The sequence below is a fragment of the Taudactylus pleione genome, unplaced genomic scaffold (genome assembly GCF_031769625.1).
Source record: "Taudactylus pleione unplaced genomic scaffold, aTauple2 ptg000066l, whole genome shotgun sequence".
Taxonomy (NCBI): domain Eukaryota; kingdom Metazoa; phylum Chordata; class Amphibia; order Anura; family Myobatrachidae; genus Taudactylus; species Taudactylus pleione.
In genome coordinates, this window is record NW_028284468.1 from 34,933,533 (window position 1) to 34,953,449 (window position 19,917).

Sequence of the window (19,917 nt, forward strand, 5' to 3'; positions counted from 1 at the left end):
GGACAGAAGTATTTTGAAGCTTGGTGGTATGGTCCAATGGAAAATTTAATATCAACTCACGATGTTGAGGGTCCTTGTTATTTGGCAGAACAGCAATCACGCTCTGATGCTAGGTCCCTTGGAGTGGTGAAAAGAGTTACCGGAGGCTTGTATACACTCCGTCCGACCAATGTCCACTTTCAAGATGAAGTAAAAGTCTGAAAGTCTGGTTTAGGTCACAAACAGTCCACTGTGTAATTCAATATATTCCAGGAGAGTTGAGGTGCTCTACACCTAATGCGTTTCGCTTGGTAACCCCCAGCTTTACCAAAGGTGATTGGTTCTTACCATAAGTGGGTATATATACCTAAGCAATATGGCTTCTAATTGATTCACATGTACATTATTACACTTCATCTGTATACAATCATTTGCTTCTAATAAAAAACATTTGGTAAATGGTACTTCGGAGGCAGACTTTATATCTAAACACATTAAAAACACAATATTCCTAAAAAGAAATTTAAAGAAAGATCACTTCTACTTAATCTTCTGGCAAACACTCGTCCATTCAGCCGATCATGTGATATAAACAATAACTCACATGGTCGCTGTATCAGAACAGGGAGGTATTTGTAGTATAACATGTGATCTGTGTACCACCAATCATATATTTATAATATTTGCCCATTCTTTTAATGGGGCTTACGATTTGAACATATGTTCCGATCACATGACCGCACTCACGTGTCTCCATCTGTCTAAGTTTTACAAACATCACGTCACTGGCTTCCTCGAGTCAGGGATGGAAGTCACGTGAATCCGTCGGGCCAATCACCTCCGTCCCTCCAAACCCCTATTTCTAAAGCAGTGGTATCGAACTCAACTTCATTAAAAGATATACTTAATATATTTTCAGATATTTATACTCATTTCTATCTCTTTCATCTTTTTGTCTCGCTCGGGCTTTTTTACATTCTTATATACGAGAGGTGGGTAGGGGGGAAGTGGGAAGGGGGCAGCAGGAGGGCTTTTTCTCTAATATGTCAACAGTACCTTAATGGAGAAGAATTATTCCTTGGTATAAAAACTTTTTATATATAATCAAATGATTATCACTGTTATTAGAAAACATCTTTATATAGGTAATATACTGTATTAGTGTAATTTTTATATTGCCACATAGTTAACGCTGTTGATTCAAAAGCAACTTTGTTCAAGGAATACCTCATTTAAATTTAATCAAGATGTTAACATTAATCTAGATATTTCCTGGAACCTGTGCATTTTATTTTGTTTAGTTTAATTTAATTTTATTTTGGAAAGGACAAATGCGGAGGGGATAGGAAAAGGGAAAAGTCTGGACTTAGGCCCTGATTCAGAGCCGGACGCTCTGACCAGAGCGCTCGCTCTGAATCAGGGCCCACCTCCATAAATATGGAGCGTCCTCCTGGACGCTCGTATAGCTGTGGGTCACCACCCACAGCCTATACGAGCGTGCAGGATGATGGTCGCGATGGTCTAGACCATCGCGACCATCGCCAGTGCGAGCAGAAGCCTGCGGTTGAGTTTCTCAACCGCAAGGCCCGGAGTGATTTTGGCTCTATCAGAGCCAAAATCACTCCCACTGACATCACTAGTGATGTCAGTGGGGCCGGCTTCTGACGGTAGGCGTTCCCATGGGAACGCCTTCGTCTGGCAGGCACGCCCCCGGCATGCCCACCAAAGGGGGCGTGCTGTCAATCAATATCGACAGCACGCCCCCTTTGATCAGACACAACGAGTGAAGGAAAGTCCTTCGCTCGTCACGTCTCGCGCATGCGCATGACAGAGCTCCCTCCATCGTGCGCATGCGCAGTGCACACCATCGACCCACTTGCGAGCGGACAGCCGCTCGCGAGTGGGTCTGAATCAGGCCCTTAGTCTAGCCGAAGTTAATATTCCTCTATAGAACCACATTCAGTTCTACAGATTCGTTCAGACCATTCGGATGTAATGAATCTAATTTGAACATCCAAAAGATTTCTTGAATGCATAATCGCTTGAACCTATCTCCCCCTCTCCTAGTTACTGGAATGTGTCCTAATCCAACTAGTTTCAAACAGCTCGGGTCTCCTTTATGAAGTTCACTATAGTGTCTGGTCTGGATACACTGTGAGTAAGGTTCTTACAATGGCCATTCTCATAACCTGGAAATAGTGTGTGTCCATGAACAAAAAATAATTGTGATGAAGAATGAATGAAATAGAATCCAAAAGAAATGTGATGTGTCTCTCTGTTAAATCACCATCTGACCTCAATCTGGTCTCATTAGCCATGAGACCTTTCTCGTGAGGTATGTTAGTGTATAAACTTTCGTGCACATCATAAATTAGACCCGAGCTGTTTTGGATGGAGACAGATGGAGACACGCGCACGGAGTGCGGTCACGTGATCGGAACATATGTTCAGACCGTAAGCCCCATCAAAAGAATGGGCAAATCCTATGAAAATATGTTTGGTGGTACACAGATCACGTGCTATACTAAGAATACCTCCCTTTTCTGATACAGCAACCACGTGAGTTATTGTTTATATCACATGATCGGCTGAATGTACGAGTGTTTGCAAGCAGATTAAGTAGAAGTGCGCTTTCTTTACATTTCTTTTTAGGAATATTGTGTTTTTAATGTGTTTAGATATAAAGTCTGCCTCCGAAATACCATTTACCAAATGTTTTTTATTAGAAACAAATGATTGTATACAGAAGAAGTGTAATAATGTACAGGTATATCAATTAGCAGCCATAATGCTTAGGGCATAAATACCCACTTATGGTAAGAACCAGTCACATTTGATAAAGCTGGGGGTTACCCAGCAAAACTCTTTAGGTGTACAGCACCTCAACTCTCTGTCACGTTTGACTTCGGGAAATCCCCTACTGAGGGGATGAAAGCTGGGTTGAGGGAGAAATCAGAGGCGAATATCCACGAATATCGGATGTTGGCGAGACCTGACCAAAGGCGCAGAGTCTAACCTGCTGGGAGGAGTTCACCCGTGACCCCTACAAGCAGGATATGGGTTTAAGCTGCACCCAGCAGACAGGTCGCGGCCCTTTGGTCAGGAATAATACAACGATGGCCCAAGAGATATACTTCTGGAAGAAGTACAGCTGCACCAGGTGTTGGTATTTGTAAATGCACACAGGTAAAGGGTTTTTGATGCACTGCTGCACCAAGAGGTGGCACTTTTAACTGCACACAGGCAAGGTGTATTGATGCACTGCTGCACAGGAGGATGGTACTTGTATGGCACATAGGCAAGATGTTCAGAAGCACTGTTGCACAAGGAGATGGCACACAGGCAAGCTGTTCGGACACACTGTTACACAAGGAGATAGGCACGTAGAGACTCGAGGGTATCACGATAAGGGAAACTGGAACGAGGTGATGGCAAGTATACACAAGGTAGTGACAACGTTGCACAGGCAACTTCCTGCTGTCCAGAGGCTGGTTATATACCCTGAGGTAGCAGATCATTGGTGGACAGCGTAAAGGGTAGACAGGTGATGAAGACGGTCATGGCTGCGTCCGGACGGCAACCACAGTAACCAAGGCATGGCACAGCTCATGGATGTCCACATAGCTCTTAGGCATAATGCTCAGTGCGTCACTTGTCGCTGCACCTGACGTCTGACCACCCAAGGTAACAGGGAAATCCGGCGCTGGGGTGAGTAACGGCCGATCCTAGGCCGTAACCTGACATTCTCCTGGAATACATTGAATTACACAGTGGACTGTTTGTGACCTGAACCAGACTTCCGGACTTTTACTTCATTTCGAAAGTGGATACTGGTCAGACGGAGTGCATACAAGCCTCCGGCAATTCTTTTCACCACTCCAAGGGACCTTCCATCAGAGCGTGATTGCTGTTCCGCCAAATAACAAGGACCCTCAACATCGTGAGTTGGTATTAAATTTTCCATTGGACCATACCACCAAGCTTCAAATTACTTCTGTCCCATTCAGAGAGGCATATAAGAACAGGACACTATTTATTGCTACTGTATTCCACTGAACAGTATAACCCAGAGAGAGGTGCACAACGATAAGCATATTGTTACATTGTTTTAGGTTTGACTGATTCTAGTCGATTTAACAATGTTTTTATGTTATTTATTATATATTAAATACTGCTGCTTTTCACCACTACACTAAGAGCCGTATTCAATTTGAGCGGACCCACAATACTTTCCGCCTCCCAGACTTTTCGCCTACATTGCCTGTTTTGTAGGCGGAAAAGTATCACGCGCGTGCCCGCGTATCCCTGTATTCAATTTGAAAGTAGGCGAAAACGGGACACGGCGAAACTTAAACAAGCGGAAAGTACTGTCAGATTTGTAGAAATCAGCCTGACACCCCCCAAAAGATGCTCTGACATGGGGGTTAGCTATGGTACCCCCCGATTTGACTTGCTGAAGGTATTTGGTGTTTTTAAACGTGCTCAATAGCTGCTAAATAGCGATTTTGTATAAGTGGTGCAGAATTGTATTCTGAAGGGTTTTTTTGCAGAAAATAACTTATTCCAGCAAATTTGGGGTACTTGAAAATGGGGGCCAGCATATTTTAAAGTTGCTAAAGTTAAGTTAAAAAAACTTGAAAAATCCACCTGCCACAAGCCCCTGCAGTGAAAAAAACACCTTGGGGACCCCCCCAGAGTTAAGTTCACTAGTTTTTAATTTTGTCCCCCAACATTTTTTTTCTTGCCCCCAAAATGAAAGTGATTTTTTGGGGTGTTCTTAAGTGTTTTTTTGTTAAATTTTGGACGCAGTTTACCTTTGGGGGGCTGTCTGAAGGCTGCACGGGGGTTCCTGCAACGTTGCACCCCAAAACCCCAATTCTGCACTTTTTTCCGCCTGCTATGCACTTTTTTTCGCCTATTATATTGCATTGACTTTCCGCCTAGGCAGAAAGTCTTTCAAATGGAATATGGCGATGCTTTTCCGCCTGGCGAAATTACATAATCGGCGAAAAGTTTCCGCCAAAAACACGCAAAAACGGCTTATCGCCTCAAATTGAATACGGGCCTTAATCTGGTTGTTTTTGGTATATTCATCCATCCTCATATAAGAGCTGTTCATTGCACTCTGGGCCTGATTCAGAGCTGGACGCTATTTGCGGACGGTCGTTCCAAAAAAGGGGCCGGCTATTTAAATTGAGCGCTCGCTCTTTGCGGTTTGTTGACTCCTCTATGTCTGAGCGAGCGAACGAAAAATGCGCTCGCTATTTTGTAAAGACGTCCCTTTGCCGTTCGCATCACACGTCATCTCCGGTATTTATTAGATTAATCGGGTACATCGAAAGGCATCTGAACTGCTCGCAGTGCTTGTGGTAGTTTTTTCCTACCGCAATCACTGCGAGCAGTTCAGGCTAAAAGACAACCAAGTGACGTGGTCGATGACGCTCCTTTATTAATTATGCACTCCCATTAAACGCCCTTTTGACTTTTGGCACGCCTGCGTTCGGATCTCCACTCCCCCGTTATCAAGCACCTTCCCCTGTTACCACCCACAAACAGTACATTCTGTCAATCAAATTAGCAGCCCCTCGCTGTTTTGCGAGCGCACGATTTCCGACCGCAATGACTGGTTTGCACATGCGCATTACGACCCATATGCATGAGCAGTTGTGTGAACATCGCTCAGAGCGAACGAGCGGCCGCTTAAGAGCGGCTCTGAATCAGGCTCTCTGTTTATTATATTGAGGGTTGACCAGCCCTATTCTCAACAGCAGCTGTGGAAATAGAGCCCATCAGAGCACCTGTACAGAAATATTTTATTTCCTTTTTCTTACATTATTGCAAAAGCATTCAATTTTTTTGCTATATATCTTCGATGCAGAAAAAAATGGTAAATATAGAAAGTGCACAAACTGAGCTACTGTATATGTTACCTGATGATAGCAAACAGCATTTATCACATATGGGACCCCGTGATAGTTGAGGTTTTCCACATTGTGCTTCAAGCTCACTGCTAGTTGGGAGTTTACAGATGATTTCTCCATACCAAAGGACACATCAATTCTACTAGACCCCATGCAGACTGCTATTGCACAAGTCTTGTTGTTACTTGTGTTGTTAAATGCCACTTCTAGAGCACTCTGCATTGGTATGCCTGCAGTACAAACATTGAATAGTTATATCATTGTATAGATTATAGTATATTTTTTAAACTTTCTCAGCATTTTTCAAAACTGTTTAAGCCAGAGGTTCCCAAACGCGGTCCTTAAGGCTCCCCAACAGCTCAGGTTTAACAGATATCCATGGTTGAGCACAGGTGACTTAATTAGTACCTCAGTCAATTTGATTTAATCACCTGTACCATGGATGTCTCTAAAACCTGAACTGTTGGGGAGCATTGAGGACCGCGTTTGGGAACCTATGGTTTAAGCATTTCAATTCTCTGACAATTATTCCAGCCAGTTGATTAAGCTTTTATATATATTTTTATGAAGAACATAAAATACAGAAGAATAAATATAGCCATAAAAAGTGAGCCATTAAAAATGGGAAAAATTTCAGATTGAAAGTATAGGCTAGTTGATGTCATAGTAAAACCATATTTCCATTTACTTCTATACATCACTAAATGATCTTTAAAAAAAAAAAAAACCATGGTAAACATGAAAACTTGCAATTTAAAATGCTGTGGCGGAACTACATGGGTGTGACCATTGTGGGCCCAATGGTGGGGGGCAAGAATTGTAAACCAAAGTTAAATGTGAAAAGTGTATGTTTGGTCCTATTAGATTAAATAGAAGCAACTTGCTACTACACATACCAATTAATCAAGAACATTGGGTAGTATTTGATCATACCTGCACTCTGCAATGACACAATGTTGTGTGACAACATCCCCTTGACACGATTATCTTGCTCAGCAGGGTTTGAAAGATCCACACACAGTAGTTTTGTATCCACCTGGATGCAGGCCTGCCCATTCTTGTGTAATTCCTCCAGCTGCACACTGGCTCTCAGCTTTGTTTCAGCTGGTAGTCCATGGCTGCCATTTTGGGTGAAGCTGAAAGTAATATTATGATGGCTGCCATTGCCAAAGACGTTTCTGTTTCGGAGATGCATTTGATAGAAATCCTTATCCTTTACTAAATTAATATAACCTACAAATAAATAAAATTAATGGTTTGTCAGAGAAATTGAAACTTAATCAATCCAAATAAAATATCACAACCAATATTTGTACTTTAATATTTATTATTAATTCATTATTATTATTATTATTATTAAGTTATTAAAAGTTAAATTCAGAAGTACCAAATATATAATAGCCTCTCTCTTCCAATACAGAGGAACAGAAGGAGTCTGGGGCATGGTCCTCAGAATATGATCACCCATATACAGTAGGTGTCAGAGGTCAGAGGTGGGTATGTAAGAAGTAGTAATATCCCACTTTTGTGGGATCTTATGATGTGGCCCCTGTGATTTAAAAGAACCCTCATTCTCCAATGTTATTCTCTTATTTGGGGAGGTGGTTACTATTAAATATGTTGATGCATGAAACATATATAGAGCACTTCATTTTTAAATGCATCTTTCAAGGTATCTTTTTATAAGAATATATCCAGCCACAACAACATTGTACTTACAATTTTTGTTGGAACTGAATTTATATATTCATGCCCATTTCCAGTTACATCGCAATTGCATTCACTGCTCAGCAGATGATCTAACTTGTACTTTTGTGCCAATATATTTTATATGCTTTGTTTTTATTGTTTGGGTATATCTTTTTATGTCATATACAGTATGTCTATTTACAAGTAAAAAATATTAAAATTCATCATATCATCAGTGTATTGATAAATTTTTATGTTCGATTGTTCTAATGGTCAGCTGCGACTACAGCGCAGTGTTTGTTTTGTTTTTACTGTAAGTGGTAGCGAAGTGTGTTATTCTTTTCTTCTTATTCATAAAAATTATTGGGACACTGTAAGTGGTAGCACAGTGTGTTATTCTTATTCATAAAAAATATTGTGACACTGTAAGTGGTAGTGCAGTGTTTTCTGCATAAAAAATCTTGTGACACTAAGTGGTAGCACAGTGTACTATTCTTTTCTTTTTCAGAAAAAATATTGTGACACCAAGTGGTAGCGCAGTGTGTTATTCTTTTCTTATTCATAAAAAATCTTGTGACACTAAATGGTAGCGCAGTGTTTTACTCATAAAAAATATTGTGACACTGTAAGTGGTTGCGCAGTTTGTTATTCTTTTCTTATTCATAAAAAAATATTGTGACACTGTACTGGTGGTCATTGATGCCGCAGTGTAATATTGTTAAGGCACGTGCTTGACTCTTTAGAGTATAGAACTGCAGCAGCCTCGAGTGCTGGAATTCTTGGCTGGATGCAGCCGTGAAGCAGCTTTGAGAGCTGAAAAATAACTTGTCTAGATGGGCCTGAGGGCCATAGATGATGAAGCGGCCTTTGGGCCGTGCAGCAGCCTTGAGGGCTGGTATGCCTTGGCTTGGTGTGGCTGGTGGGCCTTAGAATATGAAGTGGCCTTTGGGCCATTCAGCAGCCTTGAGGGCTGGTATGCCTTGGCTAGCTGTGGCCGGTGGGCCATAGAATATGAAGCGGCCTTTAGGCCGTGCAGCAGCCTTGAGGGCTGGTATGCCTTTGCTAGCTGTGGCCAGTGGGCCATAGAATATGAAGCAGCCTTTGGGCCGTGCAGCAGCCTTGAGGGCTGAAGTAACTTGGCAAGATGCTGCAGCAGAAGGGCAGTACTGTAATGAAGTCACTGGTGTTGGTACACAGGATTGCGCACTGAAGTCACTGGAGTGTGGCCTGTGCCGCCGAGTTGACACTAGCAGCTGACGCTGTAGTGCGGCCTGTGCCGCCGGGTTGACACAAGCAGCTGACGCTTTGGTGGGTACTCCGGAAATAGAGTACTGTCCGTGCTGCCTGGATGACATGAATAGCAGAGGACAGGCTTTCGGACCTTGCCGCCTGGATGACACTAACAGCAGGTAGATGATATGCAAACTGTGCCGCCTGGATGACACAAATGGCAGAATAACAATATAGAAGGCAGGAAAACTGGAGCTCGACTGGGTGATAGGAGACTAAGCCAGAACCAGAAACACGAAAACTATCACCATCGGAGCAGTATTCGTACCAGCAGGATACAGATGCAGGAGCCAATCCGGAGTAATCCCAGAGTGATGGACAGGAGGTGGGTGGATATTCAGCGAACGTTCACTCGGTGTTCGCCTCTCATATCAGTCATAGTGTGGTGCCTTGTGACAGTATCCCCCCTTGACGCAGGGGTTAAGGAACCCCTACACAGTGGTTTGTCTGGAAAGTTTTCAAAGAATCTTCTCTTCATGGTAGGAGCATGCATAGATCTTTCTGGAACACAGGAACGCTCCTCTGGTCCATGCCCTTTCCAGTGGACCAGATATTAAAGACCTCTGGAGTCCAGGATCTTCTCTACAACAAACTCCTGCCGCCCCTGGATGAGCACCGGTGGAGGCCTGATTAAATGCCTAGGAGCAAACCTGGAGGAAAGAAACACCGGCTTCAGGAGAGGACAATGGAAGGTACTATTGATCCTAAGAGTCCTCGGTAGTTTCAGCCGAAAGGCCACAGAATTGAATTGGGCAATAATACGAAAAGGGCCAATGAACTAATGAACTTAGGCTACAACTTTTGTGACCTCTGGCGCAGATTAATGTTTCAAGAAGACAGCCACACCAGGTCTACTACTCTGAAATTACAGGGTGTCAGGCCTGCGACTATTTCAGTACATAAAGATAGAACACCTTTTCCAAAGCTTCTTTGTGGTCATTGGAGGAGCTATCCTGCTTGCTGGCATTCTTCACATACAGGGGATAGAGAGTTAAAGTGATCATCTGTTTCCAAGGTGTTGTCAGGTTGTGGGATTCCTAGATTGCTCATTATTTCAAACCTGATTCCATTTGGATCACATGTTCTGAACTTCCTATGGATCACAGACCTCTAGTATAAAGCCTGTTACTAACTGTGTCTCAGTGTCTGTGCAACGTTACTTTCAGGTCTTTCTTGGACTCCTGCCAGATCCCTGCTGTGCCTGTGGGTTGCTGTGGACTTTGCTACATCTCCGCTCATGTTCCATCTAAACTTCTGATGCCAGTTACCAGCCGCACTACAGAGCTCAGCATAGCCATTGCCTAAGTATTGCTGTTTGCTCCGCAGCTGTGGTTTCACCTTTTGCTGCACTATTTACTTTGCCTGTTGTCTCTTACTCCTGTGGACATAGAATCCATCTTTGATACAGTTGTCAACTGCACCATTACAGTTATCATCACCGCATTGCGGGGCTCAACCCCGTTCCGGATTCTAGTCACACCGCAGGGCTCAACCCCACTCTGGAACCACACCGCTTCACAGGGCTCAACCCTGCTTCAAACTTCATTGCATCGTGGGGCTCAACCCTCTAGTTACACCGTACGGCTCAACTCTGTTCCGGAACCTCACTGCATCACAGGCCTCAACCCTGCTCCGACCTCACCGCATCACAGGGCTCAACCCTGCTCCAACCTCACCACATCACAGGGCTCAACCCTGCTCCGACCTCACCACATCACAGGGCTCAACCCTGCTCCGACCTCATTGCATCACAGGGCTCAACCCTGCTCCGACCTCACCGCATCACAGGGCTCAACCCTGCTCCGACCTCACTGCATCACAGGGCTCAACCCTACTCCGACCTCTTCGCATCACAGGGCTCAACCCTGCTCGGACTTCATTGCATCACAGGGCTCAACCCTGTTCTGACCTCACCACATCACAGGGCTCAACCCTTCTTCAACCTCACAGCATCACAGGGCTCAACCCTGCTCCATCTTTCACCACATCACAGGGCTCACTCTGCTCCGGATCTCCATCACTACAGGGTTCCACCCTGGTGAAGCTCCTCTATACCATCCTGAGGTGTTAGCCTCATACTGGACCCGGGGTTCCCTACCATATTAGCTCTTCTGTGTTAAAGACTATATATGGGGGGTTTTCTCCTATACTCATTGTTGCTTATGTGAACATCTGTGTTGTTGAGACTTTATGTGAGACGTTGCTATTATATTTCTCCTGTGAATAAATTCTACTTACTTTTATTCCGTGCTACCAAAATTTCATGAAAAGGTCATTCCTAAAGCCACCCCAGTTTATTGTGCCTAGTAGGCCTGCCTCCTCCCAGGAGTCTCAAGTGTCGGCAGCCGTGACACAGGGCCTACGATGCTTGTCAGCCCACACCTTGGACTGCCCAGATGCTTGACAGAGAGCATGGTGCGCCTTACTCCAGACTGACCGTAGCCTCGAAACAGGTGATGAAGAAGAGGTACAAGTTGTAGAGGACTCAAAAGAATTACTCCTAGGATGTGTCCCAGAGTTGCAGTAAAAAGGAGAGATGGAGGAAGCAGAATGGCATGAGTTGTTATATGGGAGTTCTGCAAAGGGCAGAAGTGGAACCCAATTGTCCTGGCACTTAGAAATGAAACAACTGAGTAACTGTTCCAAGAACTGATTGGCCCGCTCCATCTGACCATTGGACTGTGGATGGTAGCCCGAGGATAAGCTCACATTGATGCCCAGCTCAGCACAGAAACATCCCCAAATTGGGCCATGAATTGCGTTCCATGATCCGAGACGATATCCACAGGAAGCCCATGAAGCCTGAAGACATATTGCATAAATAGTGCTGACAATTCTTTAGCAGATGGTAATTTGACAAGAGGGATAAAATGTACCATCTTGGAGAACCAGTCCACAACGGTCCAGATGATAGAACAATGGTAAGACACAGGAAGATCTACAACAAAGTCCATAGCAATATGGGTCCATGGCTTAGAGGGTGTAGGCAGAGGACACAGGAGACCTTGAGGAGTAGTTTGGAGGGTCTTATTTCTGGAACAGACATCACATGCCAAAACAAATTCACGAGTGTCTCGAGACATGGACTGCCACCAGACAGAACGAGACAGAAGTTCCAAAGTTCTAGCAAGTCTATCAATGCCTGGATGACCAACCACCTTAGAAGAGTGGAAATCCTTCAATACATCCTTGCGCAGACTCTCAGGGACAAAGAGAACACCTGATGGTTTCACAAGAGGGGCTTCAGTCTGACAAACCCTGAGAGAATCCGCCAGAGACCTGGTAACAGCAAAATGGATCCTCTAGGCTGGAATAATGGTCTCTTCTGAGGCTCTTAGAGGAAGACTGATGGAGAAGCTTTGGGAAAAAGCATCCGCCTTTATTATCTTAGACCCAGGTTGGAACAAGATGACATAATTGAACCGGGTGAAGAATAAGGCCCAATGAGCCTGCCTTGCATTCAATCTCTTTGCTGTTTCAATGTAGGCCAGAATTTTGTGGTCTGTGAGCACAGTCACTACATGGTTAGCCTCCTCTAACCAATGCCTCCAATCCTCAAAGGCCCACTTATTGGCCAAAATGTCCCGGTTGCCAACGTCATAATTTCTCTCTGCTGAGTCAAATTTCCAGGAAAAGATTGCACATGGGTGAAGCTTGCCATCTCTAATATCCTTCTGCAAAAGGATAGCACCCACTCCAATCTCAGATGCATCAACCTCGACAATAAATGGAAACTCTGGATTGGGATGCCGGAGAACAGGAGCAGACACAAAAGCCGCCTTAAGTGTGTTAAATGCTTGATTGGCCCCAGGTGACCAATTAGTGACCTCGGCTCCTTTCTTGGTTAGTTCCACAATGATCGAGTCTATGGAGAAGGACTTAACAAACCTGCGATAATAATTTGCAAAACCCTGGAACCGCTGGATGGCCTTCAGCGTAGAGGGTTGTTCCCAGTCCAGGATAGCCTTCACCTTCCCGGGATCCATAGAGAAAACTTGTGAGGAGATAATGTAACCCAGGAATGATACCTCCTTTACATCAAACTTGCATTTTTGTCCAATTTGGCATACAAATTGTCATAAGTAACCTTTGCAAGACTTGTCTCACATGTCTACGATGTTCATCCATGGACTCTGAATAGATGAGGATGTCATCTAGATAGACCACTACAAAGACTCCCAAGAAATCCCTTAACACCTCATTAATGAAATCTTGAAAAACGGCTGGGGAATTGGAGAGGCCGAACGGCATAACAAGATATTCAAAGTGTCCCGAATGAGTGTTAAATGCTGTCTTCCACTCATGCGCTTCTCTGATGCGGATGAGGTTATATGCGCCTCTAAGATCAATCTTAGAAAAGATGGAGGCCTCCCACAGTTGGTCGAAGAGAACGGATATGAGTGGCAAGGGATAGGCGTTCTTGACTTATTTTATTCAGTCAATGCAAGGTCGGAGAGATTCATCCTACTTCTGGATGAAGAAGAACCCCACGCCCACTGGGGATTTAGAAGGACGAATGAATCCCTTATCCAGAGCCTCTTGAATATATTCCTGCATGGCTTTATCTTCCATAATAGAAAATGCATATATCTGCCCTTAGGAAGCCTGGCACCGTGTAACAAATCGATGGCGCAGTTGAAAGGACGGTGTGGCGGCAGATCATCAACATTCTTTTTAGAAAAAACCTCGGCCAAATCACTGTAAGGTGCAGGAATAGATGAGGACACAGCCGTCTCGGTGGCAGCAAGCTGAACAGGGCGGGATAGACATCCCGGAGAAGCAAGTCGATCCCCACTCAAAAATTTCACCAGTTTGCCACTGGATCTCAGGGTTGTGTTTTTCCAGCCAGGGTAACCCCAGGACGACTGGGGCCAGCGGACGCTGTAGAAGTAGGAACGACAATTCCTCCTGATGCAGAGCTGCAACGGCAAATTTAATGAAGGGGTTCGGCAGACTACAGGAAGTTGGAAAGATTTGACCCGTCCAGACCAATAACCGACACAGTTGTGTATAAGGACTCAGGTTTCAGGCCCAAGGTCTGAAAAAATATTATGTCCATAAAACTCTCTGCAGCTCTGCTATCAATGAACTGAGTGATGGATAGAGTGATGACTGCTGTAATAAGGACAGAATTTTCCGGGGAGATGGGTGCAAGGCCTAGATGTACCTCTCCTAGCTCATCTAGATCTTGCCTTTTCCCGATTTCAGTGGGCAAAGCTGGGCCACATGTCCTCTACCACTGCAGTTAAGGTACAGACCCAATTAATGTCTCCTCTGTTTCTCTTCAGCCGGAAGACGAAACGCTCCCAGTTGCATCGGTTCTTCAGACTCGGGTGAAGCTACCCATAACTGAGATCGCGGAGGCAGGGAAGGCAATTTCTTCTCAACTCTGCGCTCTCGGAGCTGCTGGTCGATGCGAATAACCAGGTTCATGAGGTCATCCATAGAATTTGGGGAAGGATACTGGACTAAGATATCCTTAATTTCCTCTGCCAGTCTGCAATGAAACTGACTATGCAAGGCTGGATCATTCCAATGAGATAATTATCCCTACTTATTGAGCTTCAGAACCCGAAGAACTGGGTCAGAGCCTAAAGTAGAGCTTGCAGCTCTCTTTGAAATGTAAAAAATCCTTATTGTTACCTGAGAACCGATTGGGCAGATGGCTGTAGTGGCTCGAGTTTCTTCAACCCGGAGGGAAAGTTCTTGAACATTCTGCATTAGAACCTGGATCTGTGCATCCAGATTTTGGGCAGGATTTTGACCAGGCTTCATGATAGAGGATCAACTATACCCTAAGAAAATATATGTGACTGTGATAATGTTAAGGCACATGCATGACTCTTTAGAGTATAGTCCTGCAACAGCCTTGAGGGCTGGAATTCTTGGCTGGTTGCAGCCGTGAAGCAGCTTTGAGAGCTGAAAAATAACCTGTCTAGATGGGCCTGAGGGCCATAGATGATGAAGTGGCCTTTGGACCGTGCAGCAGCCTTGAGGGCTGGTATGCCTTCGCTAGCTGTGGCCGGTGTGCCAAGAATATGAAGCGGACTTTTGGCTGTGCAGCAGCATTGAGAGCTGAAGTAACTTGGCAAGATGCAGCAGCAGAAGGGCAGTGTTGTAATGAAGTCACTGGTGTTGGTACGCAGGATTGTGCACTGAAGTCACTGGAGTGTGGCCTGTGCCGCTGGGTTGACACAAGCAGCTGATGCTGTAGTGCGGCCTGTGCCACTGGGTTGACACAAGCAGCTGACGCTGTAGTGCGGCCTGTGCCGCTGGGTTGACACAAGCAGCTAATGCTGTAGTGCGGCCTGTGCCGCCGGGTTGACACAAGCAGTTGACGCTGTAGTGCGGCCTGTGCCACTGGGTTGACACAAGCAGCTGACACTGTGGTGCGGCCTGTGCCGCCAGGTTGACACAAGCAGTTGATGCTGTGATGCGGCCTGTTCCGCCAGGTTGACACAAGCAGCTGACGCTGTGGTGCGTACTCCAGACACGGACTACTGTCCGTGCCACCTGGATGACAAGAATGGCAGAGGACAGGCTTGCGGACCGTGCCACCTGGATGACACTAACGGCAGGTAGTTGATATGCAAACCATGCCGCCTGGATGACACAAATGGCAGAATAACAATATAGAAGGCAGGAAAACTGGAGCTCGACTGGGTGACAGTAGACTAAGCGAGAACCGGAAACACGAAAACTCTATCACCGGCATCGGAGCAGTATTCGCACCAGCAGGATATAGATGCAGGAGCCAATCCGGAGTAACCACATAGTGATGGACAGGAGGTGGGTGAAGATTCAGTGAATGTTCACCCGGCATTCGCCTCACACAGCAGTTGTAGTGCGGAAGCTTGTGACAAATATTTAAAATTGGTCTAAATTTATGTGTGTGCTGTACCCTACTTCATTCGTGTTTGTTGAACTGGAGAACAATCAGTTGAGAGAAGAGCAGGAACCACTTACTAGCGCTGGAGCTGCTGCCAGTGACACCAGACATGATGATACTAGTCCATCTACATCATCTACTAAAGCCGGTGCCCAAGGGCATACAGGGCTTAAGTCAGGGCATCTAAAGTCAAACAATCATACCAAATATAAACCACAATCATTATTTTACCCAGCACATATAAAAAGCCCCCATATTTCAACATTTCAAAGATTAGTTGAAGATGATATTGCAAAACTCCCAGAAAAAAAGAAAACCAAATACAATTTTACTCAGAAGGAAAAAAAAAGCCTTATAAGACTTAAAAAGTGATACAACAATAATCATCAAGGCTGCCAAAAAAGGTGGAGGGGTGGTAGTGATGGATAAAACAGATTACAAACAAGAAGCCCTACGTTTACTTTTGGATAAGGATACATATAAAAAATTGACTAAAGATCCAACTCAAGAATTCCAGAGAGTACTGATCCAATAATTGGAAGAGGGTTTACAAATGGGAATAATCTCAAAAAAGACTTTGAATATATTCATGAGGATCATCCAAGAATCCCCACCTTGTACCACTTACCGAAAATTCACAAAAATAGAAACAATCCACCTGGAAGACCGATAATTTCAGGAATAGGTTCGCTAACATCTAACCTATCAAGATATCTGGACTTTTTCTTACAAAGTCTTGTAGAAAAACAAAAGAGCTTTCTGAAAGATACCGTGAGTATTTTACAAAAAATGTAAAACATCCAATGGGAAGATACATATATTTTATGCACAAGTGATATTAAATCACTTTATATGGTAATAGATCATGAAACAGGATGTCAGGCAACTCAACATTTCTTATCTACCCAATCAGAAACACCAAACTCACAAATTAATTTCATTATGGATTGCATTGATTTTATTTTGCACCACAATTATTTTTGGTTGATGGGAATTTTTTCTGGCAAATCAGAGGCACAACTATGGAGACATCCTTTGCCCCCAGCTATGCCAACCTATTTGTGGCATGGTGGGAGGAACAAAAGATATGGGATAACAATCCCTTTAAAGAGAAGATCCTCCATTGGTCAAGATATATAGACAACCTATTTTTTATCTGGAATGGGCCTGAAGACGAGCTAATAAGTTTTTTCCTGTATATGAATAACAACAAACTGAACTTAGAATTCACATCATCACACAGCACAGAAATGGTGACCTTTCTCGACATGGAAATTTTCATTAAGAACAACTCAATTCAAACAAGAATGCACATTAAAGAATGCAATGGAAATAATACACTTGCATATGATAGGAATCACCATCGTAATTGGGTCCGAAACAACCCAGGTGGACAGTTCTGAAGAATACGAAGGAACTGCACGGAAGACTCAACATTCATTGAACAAAGTCAACAAATGAAATAAAGATTCCTTGAGAAAGGATACAGTGAGCAACATTCACAACAACAGCTTGAAAGAACTTCTCAATTAGAAAGAAAAGAATTAATCTCATATAAAAATAAAAAGAATAACAAAATGGAAGGACAACCAACATTTACCCAATACAATGGAAACTATCAGGAAATAGAAAGAATTCATAAGAAGAACTGGCATGTATTAATGTTAGATGAGGATGCTAAGAAAATCTTGCCAGAGAAACCAAAAGTCATATACAAGAAAACAAAAAATCTAAAAATTAAACTTACAAAAAGCTACATACTGTATCAACAGAAACAAGAGTAGAGACCATCAATAAGGGATTTTTTCATTGTCTTAAATGTATGGGCTGCAAAAATCACAAAACATCAACAACCACCTCAAATTTCAGCTCAACAAAAATGAAGAAAGAATTAAAAATAAAAGAGAATCCCTCATGCGAGACAGAAGGGGCCATTTACTTGATAGAATGTCCGTGTGGAATACAATACGTAGGCCAGACCAAAAGGAAAATAAGGATCAGAATTTCAGAAAATCTTTATAACATTAAAAAAAATCTAACTACTCACAGCCTATCTGCACATTTTTTAAATATCACAATAGTGACCCAAAAGGTTTGAAATTTATTAGCATCCAACGAATATAATCACATTGGAGAGGAGAAGCTCTGATTAAAAAATTAAAACAACATGAAACAAAGTGGATATACCAATTACAAACCTTGGAACCACACAGATTGAATATTGATATAGAATTGAAAGCCTTTCTTTAAACCATATCTTTTTTGCGGTCACTTTCATAAGTTTCCTTACCTGCTTCCCCTCCTCCACATAAACTACTGATTCTGATCTATATTTTGTATTTTTTTATATATTTTTTTTTATATATATTTTTTTTTATATATATCTTTTTTATATATATTCACAATATATAGATTTTATCTATTTATTTATTTTCACTACAAACTATGTTTTACTAAATTGATTGAACAGATAGATATTTATAATGAATAGAAACTATTCATCCATTACCATGTGCATACCACTTTTTTGTATGTCACATCCGGCCAGAACTTCCGGTTTTTAACCTATCCTAATAAAGTTACCCGTATATAAGGACTTCAACAAGAAACACCCACTTATCCTTGACAAAGCGCCCGCAGTGGCACGAAACGCATTGGAGATACAAGGGAGAGAGGAAGAGAAGCATCACACTGAACCTGTCCATGTTTGTGAGTACAGTCTGGGCGTCTGACGTCACTTCCAGGTACCGCGATTGCCTCACACGCAGCTGACTGAGGGTGAACCTCCGATCTACAAAAGGACCAAAAGCTCCCAGAGGTAGGGATTAATAGGGCGAGAAATAGCCTCATTACCAACCCAGCCTCCTGGAACTTTGTACAATTCCTTTTGCAAGTGTACTTTAACATCGCTCTCCACCTACTCCCAATCAATCCCCTAAAAAGGGCTATAAACAAGTCTTTGGTTGTTTATTTATCTAAATCACTCTCTCTTCATAATATCATTATTATTTTTTAGTACTCATACTTTCTAATTCAAGTCATTTTATTTATTTGAGCTGCTTTTAATATATACAGCGCAGAATATTCAGTATATATAAAACCATACAGGTTAAGTCAGGGCATCTAAAATCAAAGAACCAATCTTTTACAGTGGTATAGAAAAAAAACATCAAAGGGAAAGTTACCTGCAGAAAGACATAAAATTGGCAATATGCCTTCCACCACACAACGTGGAAAGTAAAGGATAATGCCTTGGCCTTTTTATTTATGACTGGTGGTTCTGCCTCTTATGATGATGTAAACTCTTCTCCCTATAGACGTTTCAAAAAAATGAACATTTTTAAAGCACAGAAACCAACTGTGCACTCAGAAATGTCACAAATTCCTGAGGAGAGTCTAAGTGTGTTGTCAGGTGCCATGTGTGAGCCTGACCTTTCCAATACTGTACTCGAAGAGGAGCCTCCTTCCACCACTTGTGCATCCTCTGCAAATGTGGAGATGAGCAGCAAAAGTCAACATGCTGACATAGAAATTGAGGATGCTTCTGTGGAAGTGCACCAGGATGAGGAGGATATTTGTGTAGCTAATAAGGATGTTGATGATGAGGATGTTGTTGGTGAGGATGTTGTTTGTGTAAATCAGGCACCAGTGGAAACAGTTGTTGCCCATGATAAGGAAAATCCCATTGTAATGCCTGGGCATAAAACAAAATAATCCACTTCTTATGAGTGGAATCATTTCTACCCAAATCCGGACAACAATTGTCAAGCCATCTGTACCCGTTGTCATGCCAGAGTAAATAGAGGTAGGGACCCTAACCATCTAGGAACCTCCTCCCTGTTACATCATCTACAACGCATCCATCAAAAGTGTTTGCATTTTTGAGAAACTTTGGCTATAAAAGTAACAACAAGCAGCCCAGTGTCAGCTAGCTCCCTTCTCTCTGCTAGATCCAAGCACCTGGCATCTTCACCACCAACACCTTCATCAACAATACCCTCAATCATGATCGGAAGTAGTCCTGCATCCAATTTGATAAGGTTAACTCAATCCTCCCCTATCCTGGATTCCTCAGAAGAATCTTTGAGTGCTACGCCTGCTGCTGCTGCTGCTGAGAGAGGATCTTCATCCCAGAAGGGGACCAGGAAG

The 19,917-nt window shown here is 43.2% G+C and overlaps 1 protein-coding gene across 1 annotated transcript in view; it reads right to left on the reverse strand.

Annotated features, from left to right (window-relative positions):
- Positions 1–19,917, reverse strand: part of APOLTP (apolipoprotein lipid transfer particle homolog) — a 345,964-nt gene that overhangs the window by 230,316 nt on the left and 95,731 nt on the right. Inside the window, exons 26-27 of the mRNA XM_088466926.1 lie at positions 6,834–7,133; positions 5,910–6,130 (exon numbers count right to left, since the gene is read on the reverse strand). Coding sequence (XP_088323052.1) covers positions 5,910–6,130; positions 6,834–7,133 — 521 coding nt within the window. The remainder of the gene's footprint in view (positions 1–5,909; positions 6,131–6,833; positions 7,134–19,917) is intronic.